The following is a 23,776-nucleotide window of genomic DNA, read 5'->3' as shown; positions in this document are numbered from 1 at the left end:
ACTGCTTTGTAATAATAATAAGGTTTTGTTTCGAATTTGTTTTAAATTTAATTGGAGTTTGGATTATTTTATTTAAAATTGCAACTCTGTTGCAACACAGTAACTCTGAATAACACACAGTAAAACCACTGTACTTAAAGTAAAGGTGTAGTGACCAAACCACTGCACAACTGCTGCACACCTTGAATATGAATTTTTGGCATAACAGTCACCTGCATATACATAGCTGTGTAGCTAACTGTAGATGCAGCCAACTGTATATGTAGCCAACTTCATAGCTGTATATGTATAGCTATGTATTTATACCTGTATACATAGCCAATGAAAAACTACTTTAACTAAAAAGTTAATTTTTCTTACAAACTTTTGAGTTAAGTTAGTTATAATTTTTAGTTTTGGTCAATTCACTAAGTTGAGTTTTAATCAAATCTAAAATCAAACTTAAAATTTGAAAATTACCTGAATTCAATTTTATGATCTTTGGATTCTTCTATCCATTTTAACTTTGGTTTTTCAGCTTTCAATATATCTATATACCTGAAAACAATGGATTTAACAAAACATAATTTATAAAAATATAAAATATTATACAAAAATATATATTACGATAATGTAAAAGAAAATGCTCCATTTATATTATATATATATATATATATATATATATATATATATATATATATATATATATATATATATATATATATATATATATATATATATATATATATATATATATATATATATACACACACATATACAGGGGCTATTCCAGGAAAATAATTAGGACAGCGGTACCCCCCATGCTGGTGCCTTACCTTAAGAAAATTTGCAGTATGTAGGCATTTTTTCGTGAAAAAAACGATATTTGCTGTAAAAACAAAAAAGGTCCTCAATTTCTGAATTTGGGCAGCGCCCAAAATTAGCACCCAAACATGATAGGCGCTGTCCAAAATGGTCTAGAATTGCCCCTGATATATATACATACACATATATATAACATATATATATAACACATATATATACACACACACATATATATACACACATATATATAGTGTATATATACATAAAACATATATATATATACATATATATAGGCCTCGGCAGGAGTAAATGAGTGCACAAGCGGTGAACTGCCCATCTAAAACAGATTTGGCCAGCGACATGCGCAAAAACCATTTTTGCTGGTTTTTTCGTAATTTAAAAAAGCTCATGGATAAATTATAACTGATTACGTTTTACACTGTAATATTTTATATCATATCATAAGTAAATCAGAAAAACAATCCTCAGCAATAGTTGTTTTTCTGATATTTATTCAAGCATTAAAACATTTTCTAGAAAAAAATGTTAAAAAGAACATTGCATTTGACAAAATTTTTAAACTCTATTTTAATATATACTTTTATTGCTTTTTCATTGAAACAATTTATTATTTTACAAACTTATTATTTTTTTTATTATTTTACAAATTTTTTATCAAGTTTCTTCTTATTTTCATATTTAAAAAGTTCCTTCATTACTCTTCTTCTTTGTGAAATTTTTTTTTTGATCAGATAAAGTCAAAAATTACCCTGAAATAGCTCCAAGGGAAGAGAAAATATAAGAAATTATAAGATTTAATTATAAATTACAAAATTAAAAATTATAAGAAAAAACTTTTGTAATCAAAACTTAAATTAAGTTTGATGCTTATAAAATTGTTTTTGTGTTTCATAATACAAATGTAAAAGAAAAAATTTTTAATTACTGTTCTTTAAAAAGGATTTAATTTATGTTTTAAATAAGCGTGTATTTATTATTTTCACTAATGTTTTCATTATTGTTATTTTACTATTTTCACTTTGATTAAGTCGTGTTTTAGATTAAAAACTAGTTAAAAACTATGTGAGTTACATTGTGAGTTACATTGTGAGTTACATTGTGAGTTACATGAGTTACATTGTGAGTTACATGAGTTACATTGTGAGTTACATTGTGAGTTACATTGTGAGTTACATTGTGAGTTACATTGTGAGTTACATTGTGAGTTACATTGTGAGTTACATTGTGAGTTACATTGTGAGTTACATTGTGAGTTACATTGTGAGTTACATTGTGAGTTACATTGTGAGTTACATTGTGAGTTACATTGTGAGTTACATTGTGAGTTACATTGTGAGTTACATTGTGAGTTACATTGTGAGTTACATTGTGAGTTACATTGTGAGATACATTGTGAGTTACATTGTGAGTTACATTGTGAGTTACATTGTGAGTTACATTGTGAGTTACATTGTGAGATACATTGTGAGATACATTGTGAGCTACATTGTGAGTTACATTGTGAGTTACATTGTGAGTTACATTGTGAGTTACATTGTGAGTTACATTGTGAGTTACATTGTGAGTTACATTGTGAGTTACATTGTGAGTTACATTGTGAGTTACATTGTGAGTTACATTGTGAGTTACATTGTGAGTTACATTGTGAGTTACATTGTGAGTTACATTGTGAGTTACATTGTGAGTTACATTGTGAGTTACATTGTGAGTTACATTGTGAGTTACATTGTGAGTTACATTGTGAGTTACATTGTGAGATACATTGTGAGTTACATTGTGAGTTACATTGTGAGTTACATTGTGAGTTACATTGTGAGTTACATTGTGAGATACATTGTGAGATACATTGTGAGCTACATTGTGAGTTACATTGTGAGTTACATTGTGAGTTACATTGTGAGTTAATAAGTGTATTTTACTTTTAAAAAGATTTTAACAAACAATATAAAAATTGTAATTTTGCACATGCTTTATTTAGCCTGTGTAAACTAACTTATATAGGTGTGGAGGCAGGTGTGCCACTTTTGCTGAGGCTCATATATAATTCAATCATATATATTCTGAAAAATAATTTCATGGATATTTACAAATAGTAATTCTACTAATCTTAAGTAAACACCAAAAATATAGATTTTTATAAATATAATTAGTAACAGTTATAAGAATAGTAATTATAATAATAAAAATAGCATTTATAGCAATAAACATAAGAACCACAATAATAATAAAAACAAAAAAAAAATTAATAATTATAAAAGTAATTATAATAACAATAATATTTAAAATAATAAGTCATTTGTTTTTATTTACTTGTTTTAATTATATATCAGCCCTGATATAAATATATATACAGGGCTTCAAATAAATTTAAAAAATGGCAAAATGAAACATTTGTTTTCCCATTTTCAATTCATTTGAAGTAGCAAATTTTAAAATTTTAAAATTTTTAAAATTAGTTAAAAAATTTTAAAATAGTGCATAGCCTAATAATGTTTGCGGTAAGATAGGAATGGTGAAATCTTTAGTGATTTGCCAATAAATATTGAGATGTTAATCAAAAAAATATATATCAGTCAAAATCAAAACTCTAATATTTGTTTAATGGCTTTATCTTAGTATGTTCAAGGGTACAGTTTCTTTATAATATGTTCAAGGGAACAGTTTCTTTATAATATGTTCAAGGGTACAGTTTCTTTATAATATGTTCAAGGGAACAGTTTCTTTATAATATGTTCAAGGGTACAGTTTCTTTATAATATGTTCAAGGGAAGCAGTTTCTTTATAATATGCTATTTGATGAACATTAAAAACTTGTAAAACAATACTGATAAAATGAAATAGAAGAATAAAAACATGTCTTTTAACAAATATCACTTAAAAACAAATTTTTAAATAACTTTTGATTTAAAAACGGAAAAGATTATTTGTTACAAAAAAAAAAAAAAAAATTCTCTTGGTTTTCTTAGCAAAAAATCAGTTACGTACTTTATGGAACTACAAATACATTTCAATCAAATATTTTTTTTATTCATTGTAAAATTTTCTAGAAAATTATTAAAAAGAACGTAACATTTGACCAAACATTTCTTTCCTATTTTAATATACATTTAGGTTATAACTATTATTTTGTATTTCTTCCTATGTCCATCTAGAAAAATTCATTTGATACTCTTATTCTTTGTGAAAATTTTTTTCCTTTAAAATTTGATAAAACCACACTGAAATTCCAAGCAAGAGAGCAAGTAATTATAAGAAAAGGCTTTTGTAATTAAAACTTGTTTGAATGAGTACTTTTTAAATTGTTTTTAGATTAACAAACATATATTTCAAAATAAAAAAAAAATAAGTCATTAAATATAGATATATATTGTTTTTACATTGATGGTAATTTTTTGTTTTTAATTCTGTTTTGCTCCCAACAAAGCTGCAAGCAACCATTATTAAGTTTGAAGTTACTAGAAAATAAATAGAATTAAGGAGCAAGAAAACAGTTAACAGAAGACTGGAAAAGTTGTAGGTTGTATGAGTGAGGAAAATATGAAGATGGAAGGGAGTTCATAGAGAGTTCAAATCAAGAGATGAGAGAGAGGGTATAAATACAGGGTAAAAAAACTAGAGTAAAAAGTTGCTGGGACAGATACAGTAAAAGAATGAGACTTTGCTGAATGAAGAGTCAAGCAAGAATGAGATTTGTAGAGAGGTGGAGAATGGAGAGAGGTAGAGAATGGAATCCAAAATAAGATAATGCCAAGCACAATAAGAAGAAGCTACCTTAACGGATGCTTACTTGATTTTATTTCATGCAATTGATTTTATATATAGTTTGCATGAAAGGTCAGTAGTGATCGATAATCCAAGAAAACAAATAAAGAGGATTCAGTGAAAGGGTTGCTATTCATCAATGTAGGAATATCAACAATATTGTAACATTTTTGTCAACTTACTAGTTTTTTTTACAGTTTTTTTACAATATAGTTTTTAATGAAATTCTTATACTGGTCATTTGAACTTAGCAAGTTTATTTACAAATACTTATGATTAAAAAAAAAAACATTAAAAAAAAATCTTTAATAACTAACTTTTTTTACTTCGCAAAAATGGATAAATTTTTTTTTTTAATTAAGACATATTTGCATAACACTTTGTAAAAAGATATCTTTTTTTAAATGTGCTGGAAATTTTCTAACTTTTTTGCTTACATAAGTATTTAACAATTCATTTTAAAAAACATTCTTTTTTTTTTTTTTAAATAGCTAAATTTATTTATGCTTTTGAATTTCTGTACTTTACATCACCTTTATTTCGCCTGTGTAAACTAACTCCACACAGGTGTACAGGTAGGCATGGGTGCCTGATTGCTTTTTTTGTCAAATCTATATATCACAGCTAAAAAGCCATTATATATAAAATATGTAGTGCTTCTTTAGCTGTGGTAAATTGCCTTTGCCACAGTTGAAGAGCATTATCTGAATCACCATCGGATTAGTATAATGAAATGACCAAGTTTTTTCTATTTTAGGATAACAAAAATATCAAAAATAAAAATACAATAAATAAAAAAATAAGTACAACAAAACTTACATGTTTCCAACAAAAACAAAAACAACTTACGTATTTCCAACAATAGCTAAAAGAAATCATACTTAATAATAAGAAAATGTGAAAAATTTTATTTTGTATTTTAAAATAGTTCAAATATTCTTTACTTAAAAAAATTGAAAAATCCTAACATTGTAAATTTTATTGAAGGCATTTAACGTTACGTCACCCAGGTCAGCATTTTCAGGTCAGCATTTTTAATTCATATACTTCAGGACATATCATCATACTTCTGATTTTGCTGTTTTTTATTTTTTACTTGGTGAAATTAGAATTCAGCTTTAAGTTAAAAAAAAACTCTTAACAGATCCTGAAATATGACTATTTTACTTTAACAAGATTTTACACGATATTGTCTCCTCTCGTTCCCTCAGAATTTCAACTCTTCAATTTCAGATTTTAGTTTTAGTATATAACTTTCACAATACAAACTTATTTTAAAATATTTGTTCCTTTTACTTTAAAATTCATAACTATATATTTTTTAAGGTGAGCAAACTTTCTAAATTATCATTAAATACTACTATAATTATCAAATTAAATAATTTCTTTAATTTTTTGTATAGCCAATTTAGAAGCTCAAAAAATCCATGAGACAAATGAGTTTTTGATTTTATGAAAATCCCGAAAAAAAATTTTTATAAAAATCTCGAAAAATCATTTTAATAAAAATTCCGGAAAATCCCGGAAAATTATACAGTCAACAAAATTGACTAAGGTATGTGGGTATACTCTGGAACATTGTTAAAAGGATAAATAAAGTAACTAAAAATTATTGAATAATTATGTTTCTCTAAAATTCTCTAAAATATAATATCTTGGTTTTACCGTAAATAATCTGCAAAGCGTAATAATTTATTTACTTTTTAAATCTAAAACATCAGATGTTCAGAAATTAATACTTTTTATTCTTATAACTTTCTGCTGGAAAACATTCATCAGCTTTTGTCATTTGAAACATTCATCAGCTTTTGTCGTTTGAAACATTCATCAGCTTTTCTTTTTCTGCTTTTTTTTGCATGATCATTAATAGATTCTTTACCTGTTTTGCACCATCCATGTGAGGCAATCTTTATTTACCCCATTGAAGTTATATTATTAAAACATTCTTCAGCTTTTCCGTTTTTCTGATGAAATTCCATTTTTTTTAAATAGCGTTTGCTTGCAAATGACCACAAATGTTTTTGTTAACTGGTTCATATGATATATCTCGTCTTTTAAAGTACCCTAGTGCTGTGGTCTTGTTTGCTAATAATTGATACTTAACTGAAGCTATAGCAGAGTACATTGAAGTATCAAGACAATTTGTCTTTTTATTAATTATGGTGTTTATCATGCTGAATGATTGCTCAACATGAGGACTACTGAATACACTTAGACATTTCTTGATAATTTTACCTAGCTTTAAATATTTTTTACAATTAAAAACATCTGCCCACCAATAGTCAAAACGTATGAACTTTCCATCAGGAAAATATGGGTGAAAGCGCTATATCTATCTGAAGTTGCATAACTTCTTGATAAAATACTACTTTATTTATATCTATAGTGGGAAAGAAAGTTGGGAGTCTTTTTAGCATTCTCTCTGTAATTTCGTGACCTTTAGACATTGGGTCGATCGCAGAGAGGCATTTTAATAAAGGGTTGTTAAAAGGAAATTTATTAAGCAAGTAAACTGATGATTCATGGTAAGCTTTTAGCAAGGTCTTAAAAAAAAAATGATTTGAAGTCAGGATTTCGAATAATTATTCTTGACAAATATTTTTCAGCATTATTTCCAAGGTATATGTAATTGGAATAGCAATACAACTTTTTATCTTTTAGGTTTAAAAATTTTAACTTTGTTCCTGTTATATTTTTTATCATCTTTGGCTTAGTAAAACAAGTTAAAATTGTTTTCACTAGGTCCATTTGCTCATCACAAATTCGATGGACTAACGGTTCTTTTTATTCAAAAGTTAAAATAAGTGATCTAAAAATAGGAAGAATTTCAATTATTTGTATTAATATAAAGTAAAACCTTACTTTATATTAATGCAAAGTAACATAAAGAAAGGCTTCAAAAAAAAAAAAAAACTTTTAACAATCCTAGCTTTTCTTTCTGCATCTTGTTTTATTAGCTTTTTCTGCTGCATTTTGAATTTTTTTGTTTTCTATTAGTTGTTTACTTTCATTTGATAGCCTCTTTAAAATTTTGTCACTTTCATCTTTATACAGAGAGATGTCATGTTTTAATAACCAAGTAGAATAAATTAAGGTGGAACCAGGCATCACCTTAAGCATAGGTAGAACGCAATCTAAAACAGACAACCACCGATGAAAAACCCTTTGTTTGGACAGGGGTGAGGAGTTGTAAAAAAAAAGTACCGACTCTGACTCCAGTCAATGAAATTTTCCGACTCCAAAGCAAAATTTTTGAAAGATTCTTTGAATTCTTTAGAAAATATTATGCAATTAGTAAAAAGAAATTTTTTTTGACAAATTTATGAAAAATTCTTTGAGGTTTAGTATGAATAGAAGGTTATTTGAATATTTTGTACATGCACGTGCAATACCGAGAAGTTTTACTATTGGAGTAGGAGCCACAATTTTGTTTAGCGACTCCAACTCCGCTAGAAATGTTGTGACTCCGCAACTCCGGCTCCACAGCCCTGGTTTTGGAGTGTTGTATATAACACCTGTGATTTGACAAAAAAATTTTAGAAATGTACGAAGATCTGGGCTAAACTTAAAATCAATGTAGATATCATCCAGTAAATTTTCAACTACTTTGCCGAAAAAAGAAGTTAACTTTTTGACAACATTGTGCACATGATGACAAATATTACCATCAATATCAAGTAAGTGAGGAACCGCTTATCTTAATCTTGTTTCAAACTGATTTTTCCCCTCCAATTAGTAGAATCTGATGAATGGGAAACTAATTGCTTAATGTTATTGCGTCTTTGTTAAATAAATAACAGCACTAAAAAGATTTTCAGCATTTACCGTAACAAGCGATAATGCATAGTGTTTTATTTCATGTTTACTAACTTTGTCACAAAAATATGCTATGAATATACTGAGAACTTTCTCATTTTTTGTTGAGAAGTACTTATCTGTGTTAAAGGAAAGCATTTTTATTTTCATATCATAAACGAGATCAGCATGAAAATCTTCGCCTAATGCTTCTCGCAGCTTATACGAAGCAGTTGTTCTAAGCATTTTTAAATTATTTAAAACACGATGATCTTTAGACATTTCCTTTGCGTACACTATCATATGGAATGTTAAAGATATTAGAAGATTGATTTCACAAATAAATGCAAATGTCATAGCTTCTGCATTTGATGTCCGGTCTCTAAAACTTACAATAGGTTTAATGGTAGACTTCACTCTATTTGTGCAAGTACTGCCAGTATGCATGTAATCTAGAGTGCCATATGGCAATATACATGTATCTGTTTTTTTTAAATTAATAACAAAAAACATTTTCAAATTAATAACAAACATTTTCAAATTAACAACAAAAAACATTCTCAAAGCAAATTTCTGGAAAATTAAAGGAGTTTTAAGTAAATTTCTGGACTTCTGGGATTTCCCATAAAAAAACTCATCTATGATGAGATCTATATTAGAAAAAAAAATAACACATTTTATATTTAATGATACTTTTTAAAATACAAATACTTTGATATGCAAATGTTTGGTAAAATAAAAAATAATTTAGAATTTATTAAAATTCTTTAAACCATAAATATTAACAGTAAATAGTTTAATAAAATAAAAGCTGTAATAAATGGTAACAAAAAAAACAACACCCTGTCATAGCATTACACTAGTATAGAAAAAATTTATCACCTATTAAATTATATCACCTATTAAATTATATATAAATATTATCATTTTTGTTAGTTTTGTATTAAAATGTGGTGAATGGTTTTAATAATAACAGATTGACTACAGTTAATCTAATGCAATCACAATAAAAATGTTTTCATAGATAATATATATGATTTTGGAAAGCATTAAATGATCCCTGCCATAAACTAATACATTGTTGAAAAACTGATTTAAAAATATTTGATTGTCATAGATATTTTAGTAAAGAATAAATTGATGACAATGAAACTATATGTTCCTTCTTAAAAAAAATATTTTAATTTATATATTTATAAATAATATAAATAATTTAATGTATAAACATATATCAAAAAGAAAATAAAGGTAAATAATTGTCAAATTATTTTCATAGGTAACCATAGATAACCTCTAAGAACTTTTAGGAAAGAACTTTTAAAAAGCATACAAAATAAAGGAAACAAAGGTTCACTAAAAAAAGAAAAATATTTTCTGAAATAACATCAAATCAATAATAATAAATAACAAATCATTTTGCAAATTCAAAGTTGTTTGAACAACAAATTTGAACTAGACTAATGACAAATAAAAAAATTACATAAGCATTTGTAGTAAGCAATGCATACAAAAGATCCTGATTTAATATAATTTTATTCAATCTTATGTAACCAAAAAAAAAGAGGAAAATGTTTCTTTTAAAACTAAATATTATCAAAAAGTTATTAGGTTTAGTAAGTTTTGTGGTTTAAGAACAAGATGGTATTCAATTGAAGAAGCTTCAAAACTTATTTCTGTTTCATTTTGGTTACTCATTTAACTGTTTAAGTATTGTTTATTTAAATAGATTTTTTGATGCACAAATAACTGTGCCAATGCCAATGATAAGGAGGTATCATTTAATCAGTGGCAGACTATAGACCCCACAGCATTGAACAGTCAGACAGTAACAATTTCAGAAGAAAAAAAAATGATGGCAATAAACAAAATAACAGCCCAATCTTACATTACAAAATATCTGACCAGATATCTAAAGCAACAAAAGAACAAATTTCGACAAATAACTGTTTTGGGTGACTTGTTAGAGAACTATATGTTTATAACTCAAATAAAAAATCAAAGATAAAATTCAAAGTTACTAGAGTTATTGGAGCAAAAGTCAGTGTCAATTTTAAGATATCAAAAAAACTAAACACCAATTGAAAATTTTTAGAAAACTAAAAAACCACAACATATTTTTTCAAACTTCCTTAAACAATTTTTTTTATAACTTATTTCATACTTTGTGCTAATTTTTTTTTTGAGTAATAAAATTTATAGTTAAATATTAGGCTTTTTTAAGAACTTTTTATGTAAAACAAGAATAACATCTTTGTTTGACTTCTAAATAAAAGTAACAAATAAAAAAAGTGGGCCAATAACCTCCTCAGTTATCAAACTGAGATGTAAAATGTTAAGTAAAAATTTTAGCTTGCTTGTGAATGCTGTTTCATTCAAACTTAACTAAAAACTTTAATTTGCTTGACTATAATAAGTTTAGCACAAAAACTAAAAAAAATTTGGAATAAAAAAATAAGTTAAAATACAAAAATTATTTCTTTGGTTAAAAGGTTTTTGCATATCTAGTAGCAAATCACCTGCTAATAGCAGGTTTTTTGATTATTTTGGACAATATGCAAGTTTAATGCATTCTATCATCTCAATGTGTTCAGCTGACTTGTTAAACAGATCTAAATTTTTGATTTATAGTATATTTACAAAAAATCCAGAGTTATTTTGTTTTGTCATTTCAGCAATCCCTCGCCTTTTTTTTCACATAAAACCAGTCCTTGGAATTAGGAAAAATGAGGTTGACAATAATTTCCCGACCTCATTTTTCCTAATTCCGAGGGTTACAATAATAAGTTACAAAAAACAATAATAATTAAATAACAAACAAATAAATTAAATAACAACAAAAAATAATAACTTAATATAACTAACAATTATAATAATCAAGCCCAAAAATATATATAATAAAAAACATAGCAAAAATAATAATGACAAGTAATATAATGACAAATAAATATAATGACTAGAAGACTTAAAAAGTTGAAGGTTGTATGAGTCAGGAAAACATGAAGATGGGAGAGAATTCCAAAGCGTTGAAGCGCAGGGAAAAAAAACTAGACAAATAAAAGTTTGTAGATCATGCAGGGATAGTAATTGTAAAAGAATGAGACTTTGCTGAATGACAAGTCAAGCGAGAAGGAGTTTTAGTTGGTGGAACTAAAGATGATAGTTACTTAGAGAGCAGCTACCAAGATAGTATTTGTAGAAAAGAAAAAGAGATGCAATTTTACGATGGTGGAATAGAAGCTCAAGCTTAGCAAATTGAGCGAGTCTAACTATGCTTAATATGTGTTTTTGGGTCTTGTCTAGAAGAGAAAGAGCATCATTAGAAGAATCAACCCAAAAGTGACAACAGTATTCTAATATAGGTACAAAAAAGAGATTTGTAGAGGTAGAGAATGGAATCAGGAGAGAGAAAATGGCAAGTACGATAAACAGAAGCAGGTGCTAATTTAGCAATCGATTGTATATATGGCTTTCATGAAAGGTCAGTAGTAAACGATAAATTAAGAAAACATAAAGAAGAGGAATAAGTGAGAGGTAATATGTAAAATAATTTAACGACTTCTCATTCAACTTAATAATTGTTCTAAATACAAAAGAATATTAGCTCTTATTAATATTATTATTTAATAAAATTTTGAGAAATTTTGCTGTATCATCTGATAAATAAAGAAAAAATTAAAGAAAAAAGGAAACTTGATAACATTTCATTATATTCAAATTTATTGATTATAAACAAATAAAAATAAAAACGAATTTAAAAAATCAAATAAAAAAATTTTAAAAATTACCAAAAAATAATATTTTTAAAGAGAAAAAAAATTAAATGTTTCTATAGAATGCAAATTTTATAGAAACAAGAAAACAGAGAAAACAATTAAATAATTATTCAAAGAATATATTTAACTTTAATAACATGACAAGCCTGAATATTTTCTCAACACACAGAACAAAAATTTCTATAGAAAATCAAAATTTGTTGTATTTATATGAAAAGTTTATAAAAAGTTGTGGAAATGTTATTTTTGAAAATGTTTTAAATTATAATATTTATAAAAAAATGTTTTTAGTAACTTTAATAAGTGTTTCCTAAATTTATAAAAAGTTTTAAGAAGTAAAGTCATGTTAAAGTCTATCTTCTAAAAGGTTTAACTTTTCTGTTTCTAACAAAATAACAGGCAAAATTAACAAATAATTATAAAATATATCATTATATAATAAATAATCATATACTAAATAATATATTAACATGTTCAGCGTTAATACAGGTCCTTAATAAAAGATTTCCAAAACATAAGTAATTTTCCTGACTTTTTCCTGAAAACCTGAGTTTCCCTTGACTCATTCAAAAAAACTACCCTTTTTCCCTGACTTTTTGAAGATGGCCTTTTAAAAGCTTTTAGATTCTGCCAAAAATCAACTATCTTTATTACATTTGGCCATATCTCTTTGAGTTTTGATGCTACCTTTTGATCCTCGACCCATTTTAAATGATAAAACAATGAAAGGCATTTAAAAGACTAATACGTAAATATAAGTGTTTTTGAAAAATTAATTGAAACTGAGTTCTCTAAATAATATAGATTTTAAAGATTTAGAGACAAAATAAAAAGTTATAAGATATTCAAAAACTTTGTTGGATAAAACAGCAGCAGAATGACTGTGAATCTGTAACAGAAATACAACCTTCACGCCAAGCAGGAGAATCTTTAAAAGGTTAAAAAGATCCTTTCATGATAGCCTTTAGCCCCCAACTTATGGTTTCTGTAGCTGTTTGGAAGGTTCCATGAATGTTTGGGAGGTTACAATTGCCAATATTTTTTAGTTTACTCAGACCAACTTCTTCTCTTTCTAATTGCATTTCCCCGAAAACCTTTCAGTTCCCATTAGGACCATCCATTGATAGTTGCACTTGTTTAGATAAATCCAAACTATGTCTGAAAACATAGATTAAATGTAATAACACTATGGGTAACAGCGCTATCATTGAACCCACAAACAACATGATTAAGTATCAATCGAATTTCTGCAAGTTTATCTCCATCATGATAAATAAATGGAATCGTTGTTAGAGATTAGAATTGGCACTAAAGAGTCGTGTGGCACTAAAGAGCCATAGAATTTCTCCTTGTGTACTAGGAGAAATTCTATTCCAGCTGAACCTGCTGAATAGTGTCTTTGCATATTTCAATACATAATTCAGTGGCATATTTAGTTTTTATAAGAAAAAAGTTTTTTTGTATCAAAAAAAAATTTTCTGTTCTTGAACCATCTTTTCATGAGTTCTAATCTTCACATCTTTAAAATGTTTGTTTTATTTTTTTAGACAAAAAATAACACAAACAAAATGAATGTGTTAAGACAATACTAATCGAGTCTACATTTCTTGTGTAAAACAAAAGAATTTAACACTTATTTTTTAATAATTAACTATTATTTAATAACTTTTATACAACTTGAGGTTGATACATAAATATAGTTTATGTGCTATTAATCAGGGTCATGTAAAATATAAAAAGAGATAAAAATAGAAACAAAATTATATATATATTTTTTTTTATAATTTTAGATACAAAAAAAGAATTAAAAATTATAATTATAAAAAATAGGAGGTAATAATTAGGAATATAATCAAGTTTTAAAATTATTTAAAATACTAATTTAAAAATGATTGACAAAAAAAGTTTGATGAACATTATTAAATTCTTATAAAATTATTAAATTTATTAAAATTATTATTATTATTAAATTTTATAAAAATAGAAAACTTTTAGATATAGAAAAAAATAGAAAATTTTGAATTTGATATTGAATTTTGAAATATTTTATTGATCCCTGACTTATTAAGAGAAAAACCAATTGTTTTTCCTGACCACGAAGTGAATTCCCTGACTTGCCTTGACATTATCTGACTTTCCTTGACACTCCCCGACTTTCCCTGACCCAGTTAAACCTGCAAGCCATATAAACCCTGCAAGTTGTTAAAAGGTAAGATGTTTACTAAAAAGCATGTTGAAAAGAAACATATTTTTTACTAAGTACCAAAAAACATAATGAAAAACTACTTACGCATGGCACCACTATTTTCTTTATACAAGTATCCATAGAAGTTCAGACCAATTAATATCTTTTTGCGTAAACTGTTGTTAATTGGGATTAAGGTTTTCACGCATTTTTCGATCCAGTCATATGGTGAAACAGAACCGGGCCTGCACATGGAAAAACAGAACTCATAGTGAATTGTAAAAGGCACAATACACGAAATAATTAAAGAAATTTTAAAAATTAGGCCCTGAGGCTACTTAAGGTAAAGAAAACTGTGATATAAAACTCCTAACTTATTTGTAGGTAAGATTAGATACACCAACAGAAAAGGGTAGAATGCGCCTTGGATGGCAAGTTTTCTGGTAGCAAAAATACTCAGCCCTGATCTGCTAAACAGGTTAATGCAAGGAAAGGAATACTGTAGTGAATAACTGCAATATCTCTACTATGTCAAATTTAAATTAAAAAAAACAACAAGAAAAACTGTTTAAACCACACAGGAACATGGTGATTTAAATAGAATGGTCAAAGTTAAAGAACCATGGATATTAAACTAATTTTAGAACAAAGAAGTTGAAAATTAGCATAAATTAATTTTAAAAGTTAAATGGACTTACTGATATATAAAACTAATACTATAAATTCATTATATTAAAAGCTAAGAAACAACTGTTGATGTAAACAATTACAAAAAAATATAATAAAGAATGTCTTTAGATTAAAAAAGTCTTTCTAAGTTCATTTGTGCCGAGTACATTATGCAATAATTATGCAATAAACTACTTTAACTACTTACAGACTCACATAAACTCACAAAATCAATATCATTTTGATTAATTTTTAGGTCATTTGATATTTTAGTCATAATGATCAAAATGTGTTAAATTAGTGATTGACAAATTGATTGAACTGATGATTGAAAAAATTAAGACTTTCTTACTTTTGGTAAACATGGAAATCAAAAAAGAGATTGAAATAAATAGTGGTGAAAAGTTAGCTGTTTTGGCAATACACTTTGATCAAACAGTGGAACAAAAGAAACATGAAGGGTATAAGTGGGTTTGCTTGAGCCTTCTTTGAAACTTAAAAAAACTAGGCCGAGAGGTCTTCTATATAACAACATTCTATACTTTTACAGTGATTGAATTTAATTTAAAAATTAGTGAAGTTATGTGTTTTAATTAAATCTTTAAGCTTTAATTGCACACCAGAATATTTAAGAAAATAATTAACAATCCTATAAGATTTAAAATACACAAGTTATAAAATACAAAAGTTTCACAAGATTTAAATGCTAATTATGTATGCATTCAAATTTAAATTTAGGCTTTTATTTATTAATTCATCAATTTGTGTTGTTGATTTTGTTTTTTTTATTTATGAGTGTTATTATTCAATATGTGTTGTTTATCAATTTGAGAATAATTTGATGAATAATTCTGCTTTTTTGACATTATTAAAGTAAAAACATAAAAGTTAATCTTCTAACTAGCCCTCGGAGTTAGGAAAAATGTGGTTGGCAAAAAATTGCCGACCTTAAACTGTCAGAGGTTGGCATCAGGTCGGTAAAAAAAATTTGACACGAAAGGGTTACCACAAAACATAGAATTGAGGTCTGCAATATTTTGCTGTCCTTAAACACTTTTAGGTTGCCAGTTAGGTGGGCATTGCCAAATGCCAACCTAACTGATTATGTCAAATCCAAAACTAGAAATATGTTCTTCATTAACTTTTTATTGATTTTCTCTTAAACATAAATGGATAGCTGGAAGTCAAAAAAATTTTACTAATATAGTAAAACACATGAATCTTTTTGTTAAAATCTATTTTCCTTTTGTCAGTTTCCTTACAACTTTTTCAACAAATAAAATTTTTTTTTTAATATGAAAATTATGTGCCCTATATATTAACAATGCTAGCCAATTTCATTTTCACTCATGAACTCAACATTTTCTGTTGCACTTTAAGGGAGTATACCTGATATGCAATTAGAAATGAAACATAAGAGTACTCTATAACATTTCAATATAATAACATTGCCTGCAATTGATGTATGTTAATGTGGCTTTAAATCTTCTCTGCCGTATGACATGAATTTCACACAAATATACACACACATAGATATGTATGATATCATATATCATACATATCTATGTGTGTGATATCATATAGATATCATATAGATATCATACACAGATAAATCTTCTTAACTCATTTATGGGTTAACTCAAATTATTATCTCAAAATATTTATTGTGCGGTTTACTGTATGGTGCGATTACAATCTTTATAAAACTAAAACCTTGTTATTTACATTCTTAGTAAAGTTTAAATGTTCAAAATCAGATTAAAATTGCTTATTCTGTTAAATACTTGTAATAACTGAAAATAACCAAAAAGTATTATTTTATTATTTTTGATTCAGTGAAAAATAATGCGAATAAATTTAATTTCACAGTAAATGAAAATAAAATTCTTTAACGTAATTAAAAAACTATTTTTCTTTAAAAAATTTAAAATCGAAACTACTTATTATTTTGGACTCATTAAAAAAATGTCAGAATAATTTTCCTTTGAATTTTCTTTTATTTAATTTGTATAGCATTAGTATTAGTTTTTCTTTAAAAATAAAATTAGACATTTAAAGTGTTAATTATTGATTGTGATTATTTTATTTGGTTATTTTACATTTTATAGAAGGTTGTATAGAAAAGCATTCTTCACTTTACTGCAAAAGAAAAAACCCAAATACAACATTACATTTATAACTCAAACAACTTTTTATATTGGCGACATTTATTAACTACAAAAATGCATTTATAAGACCAGTTTTATTTTATTTTTAAATCAAAGAGCTGGAACTTACCTTCAAAAAAAAAAAAAAAATGGCATTAAAAATTATGAAGTTTTTTGTTAATATCTTGATAAATAATTTGTTTTCAAAACTAGAAACTTATTTTTTAAGGATTATTTAAGATATGAACATAACTTGTCTTGGCAATTTCGGACTCCGTTAAAGTTCCAAACGTAGACCTTTTAAATGAAAAGATTGCAGCTGCAATTTATTTTTTCTCATGAGAAAACTTTCATCGAATAGAGCTAGAGGTGAGAAGCTTGCTAAAGTGAATCAAGCACAGTACCAACTGCTTCTTGTTTGAAATAAATATTTCTGCATTGACGAGTATACTGAGATACTGATAAGCCTAATGGATAGCTTTCATATAGATATTAAATAGCTTTAGTAAGTAACATCTCTAGTCCTGATTTTAAAATCAGAAAGATTTTTAGCATTGTAATTAAAGTTATTTTATTAACGCATTAAAAATCACAGTTTTTTTTTCTCACTACAACTAAAGTTACAACTAAAATCTAAGTTCCTAATTGAAAAATCATTTTTATTTTTTTTTCAAATATACAACTAAATATTTTTCAATATAAAACTAAATTTTATTTTGAAAAATTTTTTTTTCATAAAACGTAAAATAATATGTTTATTTTCTTATAATTTTACAGTTGGTTTTTGGTTATTTTATTAACTGTTAATAAATTTTTTCTTATTTATTTTGTAAACTCTTTTTAATAATGTTTTTAAACAATAAAGAGTTTGTTTGTATTATTTATCAGTTACCGATAACATATTCGTGATCATAATTTATTTTCATAAATTAAACGAACGTCATTAAAATTTATGTTATTGAATTAACAATATTCAAAATATCTTTTTAATAAAATATTTACATCAAAATAAATCGTGCATTTTTTTAAACTATTATGACAAAAAATAATTTTTATATTTAAAAGGAATTTATATATTTAATTCTTTAAGATAAAACTTAAAACACTTTATTTTTTTTAACTAATTTTTAACACCAACAAAAAATATTATTAAACCAACTGCTACTTTAACAAAAAATCTATTAGTTTACAATAGCGGTTAAAATGCTTTTACTTACAACTTTATTTCTTCTGCATAAACGTCACGTTAACGACATTAAAAGATAATTTAAATATTCTAAAAGATAATAGTTTTTGCGTAGCGCAAAACTGTTGAACGCCTAGGCAAATCGCCTTTTCACAGGTAAAATGCGAGCTGCATAACGCTTCTTAAAAAGGCCTTTTATATATATATATATATATATATATATATATATATATATATATATATATATATATATATATATATATATATATATATATATATATATATATATATATATATATATATATATATATATAATATATATATATATATATATATATATATATATATATATATATACATATATATATATATATATATATATATATATATATATATATATGTATATATATATATATATATATATATATATATATATATATATATATATATATATATATATATATATATATATATATATATATATATATATATATATATGTATATATATATAAATATATGTATATATATATATATATATATATATATATATATATGTATATATATATATATATATATATATATATATATACATATATATACATACATATATGTATAATATATACATATAATTATATATATACATATAATGATACATATATGTATAAATATATACATATATATATATACATATATATATATATATATATATATGTATATATATATATATATATGTGTATATGTATATATATATATATATATATATATATATATATATATATATGTATATGTATATGTATATGTATATATATATATATATATATATATATATATATATATATATATATTTATATATATATATACATACAGGGATGTGATGAAACATATATGTATGTATATATATATACATATATATACATACATATATGTATAATATATACATATAATTATATATATACATATAATTATACATATATGTATAAATATATACATATATATATATACATATATATATATATATGTATATATATATATATATATATATATATATATATATATATATGTGTATATGTATATATATATATATATATATATATATATATATATGTATATGTATATGTATATGTATATGTATATGTATATATATATATATATATATAATATATATATATATATATATTTATATATATATAGATATATATATACATACAGGGATGTGATGAAACGAGCACGATCGCGCTCCCCTCGTAAAACGCGCCCGTAAATGGTATTTTCAAACATTCTAGGCACGATAAACAACGCTCGTTCAGCTTATGATGAGCGTATAAAATAACGCTTGTCCAATAGTAAAAAATAATCCCAATAGGGATTATTTTTTTATTTTCATAAAATATTTAAAAAAAAAATTTTTTATTAAAGATATTCTATTATAAAAGCACTGATATAAAATATAAAAAGCACTATGTCGTTCTCCTTTGCACTAACGTAATGAATGAGCCGTTTGAAGTTGTTAATAGTCACTAATTTCAATAAGGGTATGTGCACGTGGAAACACAATGTGAATACAAAAATGCGCAAATAAAATAAGAATAGAAAATTAGAAAACCATTATAAGAAAATTTAAACTGCAGTGTATTTTTAATCTTGTGAAAATATCAAGTAAGATTTATTTGATTTATTGTTTGTAATATTCCACACATCATTTATAATAAAAACAAATGTTTATAATAGAGTAATTTTTAAAATTAGTTTTTGTTCATAGTATAGATTTTTTATTAACTACTATTTATTTTAATTCAAATTTAAAAAGATTCTGATATTTAAAATATTCGCAATCAAGGACATTTAAAAAGGAAACAAAGTAATGATGTCAACATTTATTAAACGGAAAGTTGAAGAGGTAATAGGCTTTAGAACTGAAATTACCAACGGAACTACATACATTATTGAAATTTACTGCAAAGTTTGTACAAGAAATTGAGAAGCGGTATTACAAGGTTGTAAAGGTTTGATACAACAAAGTGCTTTACGGTTCATCGATGGGACGAACTTTGTGTTGATCCACACAATTCAAAGACATTTTGAAACATCTTCTCACCTTACTGCAATAAGGTGTGAGAGCGTGAAACCCTCAAATGAGCGATGTGTTACGTCAACCGATGGAATACAAAATACAAAATCCTCAAAGGTAATTAATAAATTATTACCTTTGAAATAAAGATTTTTTATTCTTATTTACCAGATTCTAATATCTTAATTTTGAACTGTGCTAAAGTGTCGTTTGTTGCAGGCTTAATCAGGAAGTCGTGTGATTGTACATCATTAATATATTTTGTTTTGATGATTTGGCCATCAAGCATTTACACATTTGCAAATGCTTGATGATGTTCATGTTAAATTTTGATAATTAATTATTTCTAAAACGCGCTGAAAAAATTAATATAAACTAAGAGAAAGTTAAAAAAAATAATAACCTAAAAATAATTTGTCAACAAAAGAAAAAAATTAAACCTTAAAAAACTTTTTAAACAACAGCCTTCTTTTTTTTTTTCAAAATTATTATTTAATGACGCAGATGAAACTAACATTTATAACACTTATGTTGCATTAATTAAAGTTCGTAAACTCTTTTTTATTATTCATTCAACTGTAACATTAAAAACAGTCAAAAACAATTTCACGTTTTTTTTTTTTATAAGAAACCAGTTTATAAGAAACTAGTACTAGGAGCCTCAAAATTTTAAGAAACTTTTAGTACTAAGTAACTTTTCAATAAGAAACTTATTTATAAGTTCGATGAATATTTCCTCATTTTTCACCTAAATATCTCATCAACATTACTCGAAATTAACATTATCTACAATGGAGAATAACAGTTTGAATGATATTTAATTTGCACGTGCAATCGAATAGAATTCAATTTGATTACAAATAAAAAATTAAAACTTAAAATTAAAGAAACTTTTAAGAAACTTTTAGTACTAGATTTAGAAAAAAGTATCCTTAAAATAAGAAACTTTTTAGTACTAATCGTTTGATTGGTTTCTTATTAAAAAAAAACGTGTACTTAACATTAGTTAAAAAAGCTCGAACATTTTTCCTTTAAAAAAACTAAATGAAATCGATGTTTGAAAAATATGCTATAGAAAAAGTTTTAAACTATGATTCACTTAAGATTGGTACTGCATAAAGTAAAAGTTTGAGGAAACAGAGTACTTTTGTAATTGTGATATTCTTTTGTTTCTTAGATACAAGCGTCAATATGGTCTTCATTAAAAGTTTTAACGGATGACGCGTATATAAGACTTGTAAACTGTGCCTATGAAATGGCCCTTCTGCCAACTATGCCGCACAAAAACTTTGCTGTTATTGTAAGTATCGATATGTTGACTATTTTAAATATACTACATAAAGTATTGAATAGTTGGTTCAAATAAAAATGTTGGATCTAATTGATATTGATAGGTTTGGCGGAGGAGAAGCAGACTCCATTGTCAAGGGAATCAATAACATTTTTGAAACCAAGGAATTTAAACTAGACTGCAATGATTACAAAAATAAATTAGTCAGTATAACATCCGATGATGCAAGTGTAAACTTTGGAAAATATTGCGGTGTCATAGCGCAAATAAAGGCAGATAGGGAATAGCTACTTCCAGTTCATTGCGTCAACCACAGAGTCGAACTGGCAGTTAAAGAGGTTTTTTCCGAGATCTCTAAATTAAAAAAAGTTGATGAATTTTACAATACAAATTTTTATCTGCTTCAAAACTCGGGGAAAATAAAACAAGAAGTAATAAATGCATCTGCAGCTTTAGGTAAAGTTTACCGCAAAGTTTGCGGTAAGACGTTGTGGCTTAAAACCCTAATTTATATTTTAGTTTATCATTTTATTTTCCAAGAACTTGGCTCATAGTAAAAACACATTACAAGTTTATCTTTTTTACATTATCTGGGATTTTTCTAAGATAAATGTAAACTATTCAATTTTTAAATATTAAATTAGATTAGATATTTTAGGTATTACGCATTACACTCTACCAAAACTAACAGGAAAGTGGTTTGTTGGCTATCATATAAGAGCTTTTAAGAATTTATTGGAGTCCTGGCCAGCTTATATAGTGGCCGACAAGAACTAGGTAAATGAACAGAAAAACCCTATAACTACAAGAGCAAAAGTTCAAAGGTTACTAAAGAAATTCAAATCATATAACTTTCTTTGCACTGTTGCCGTTTATCATGATTTGCTAGAGGTCATTGTGCCAGCATCAAAAGTATTTGAAGCAAATGAACTGTTGCTGCATGATATTCTAGCTACAATCAACCGAACAAATTTAGAACTGGAATTGAAGCTCGAAGAAATCGATACAGATTTAGAATTTTTAGATAGCTATGTATCACGTTACATGGTTATTGAGGGCAAACATTATTTACCTGAAATACTGTCTGGTCAGTTTAGTAAAGCTGGCGACAAACAAAAACACCCCAGTAATAGAAAGTATATAATAGTAAACTTAGATATGACTTTGGTTGATGTTGATCAAGCATTATGATTAGTCAGAAATATAAGGAGAAAGGTTATACCCAGACTTATAAATACGTTAAACAGCAGATTCACAACCATAAAGGAAGAGTGTGAGATTTATCACACCATACGACTCATTGACCCACAGAACTGGATTGACAACTAAGAGTTTGGCTTGGAAGAAATAAAGTTTTTATCCACGCATTTTAAAACACCATTGGAACATTCCAATTTTAATGAAAAGTTAGTTTTCCAAGAATGAAAACTTTTTTTGATTCATTCAAGAACCAATCTTTAAGCAATGATACGCAATCGCCAGACAAGAGAAATTTGGAGGTCGACGTTCTTGTACAAAAAGTCAAAGTTTCCTAATTTATTAAAAGTTATATCGATTATCTTCGCAATTTACGGATCAAACTCAAGCATGGAGCGAATGTTTAGCACAGTAACTAGCATATTATCAGATCAACGTTTATCTATGAATCACGACACTCTAAATGATAGCATTATGATATTAGGAAACCATGGAAGCTGGTCAAAAGAAGAAATAATCCTGATTAAAAAGCAAGCAAAAGAAATTTATTTGAATAAGAGATGAGTGGTTTAAGTTGATGATGATCCAGTTGACTATATCACAACAGCAACAACATTGATTACAAATCAAATTTTTGATGACGATGATGAAATAGACAGTGCTGATGAAGACATGACTGATGAATTAGCTGCATTCAGTTTCGACAATGTAGAAGAGGAAACACCATTGACAACAGTTGAGGGGAAAATCTGTTAACTTATAATGAATAGTTTTTAAAAAAGAAGATTTTCAAATTATTCTTGTGTTATTTTTTTAAGATAAAAAAAACGTAATTTCAAAAAAAGAAGTATTAGAAAAAAATTAAATAATTAATTTGA

The 23,776-nt window shown here is 25.8% G+C and overlaps 1 protein-coding gene across 1 annotated transcript in view; it reads right to left on the bottom strand.

Annotated features, from left to right (window-relative positions):
- LOC100200929 (chitinase domain-containing protein 1) overlaps nt 1-23,776 on the bottom strand; it is a 56,276-nt gene that overhangs the window by 8,503 nt on the left and 23,997 nt on the right. Inside the window, exons 6-8 of the mRNA XM_065804258.1 lie at nt 14,446-14,585; nt 5,437-5,452; nt 460-537 (exon numbers count right to left, since the gene is read on the bottom strand). Of these exons, the coding sequence (XP_065660330.1) occupies nt 460-537; nt 5,437-5,452; nt 14,446-14,585 (234 nt within the window). The remainder of the gene's footprint in view (nt 1-459; nt 538-5,436; nt 5,453-14,445; nt 14,586-23,776) is intronic.

Source organism: Hydra vulgaris, chromosome 08 (genome assembly GCF_038396675.1).
Source record: "Hydra vulgaris chromosome 08, alternate assembly HydraT2T_AEP".
NCBI lineage: Eukaryota > Metazoa > Cnidaria > Hydrozoa > Anthoathecata > Hydridae > Hydra > Hydra vulgaris.
Note: the sequence above shows the minus strand (reverse complement) of the source record. Positions and strands in the feature narration are given on the sequence as shown.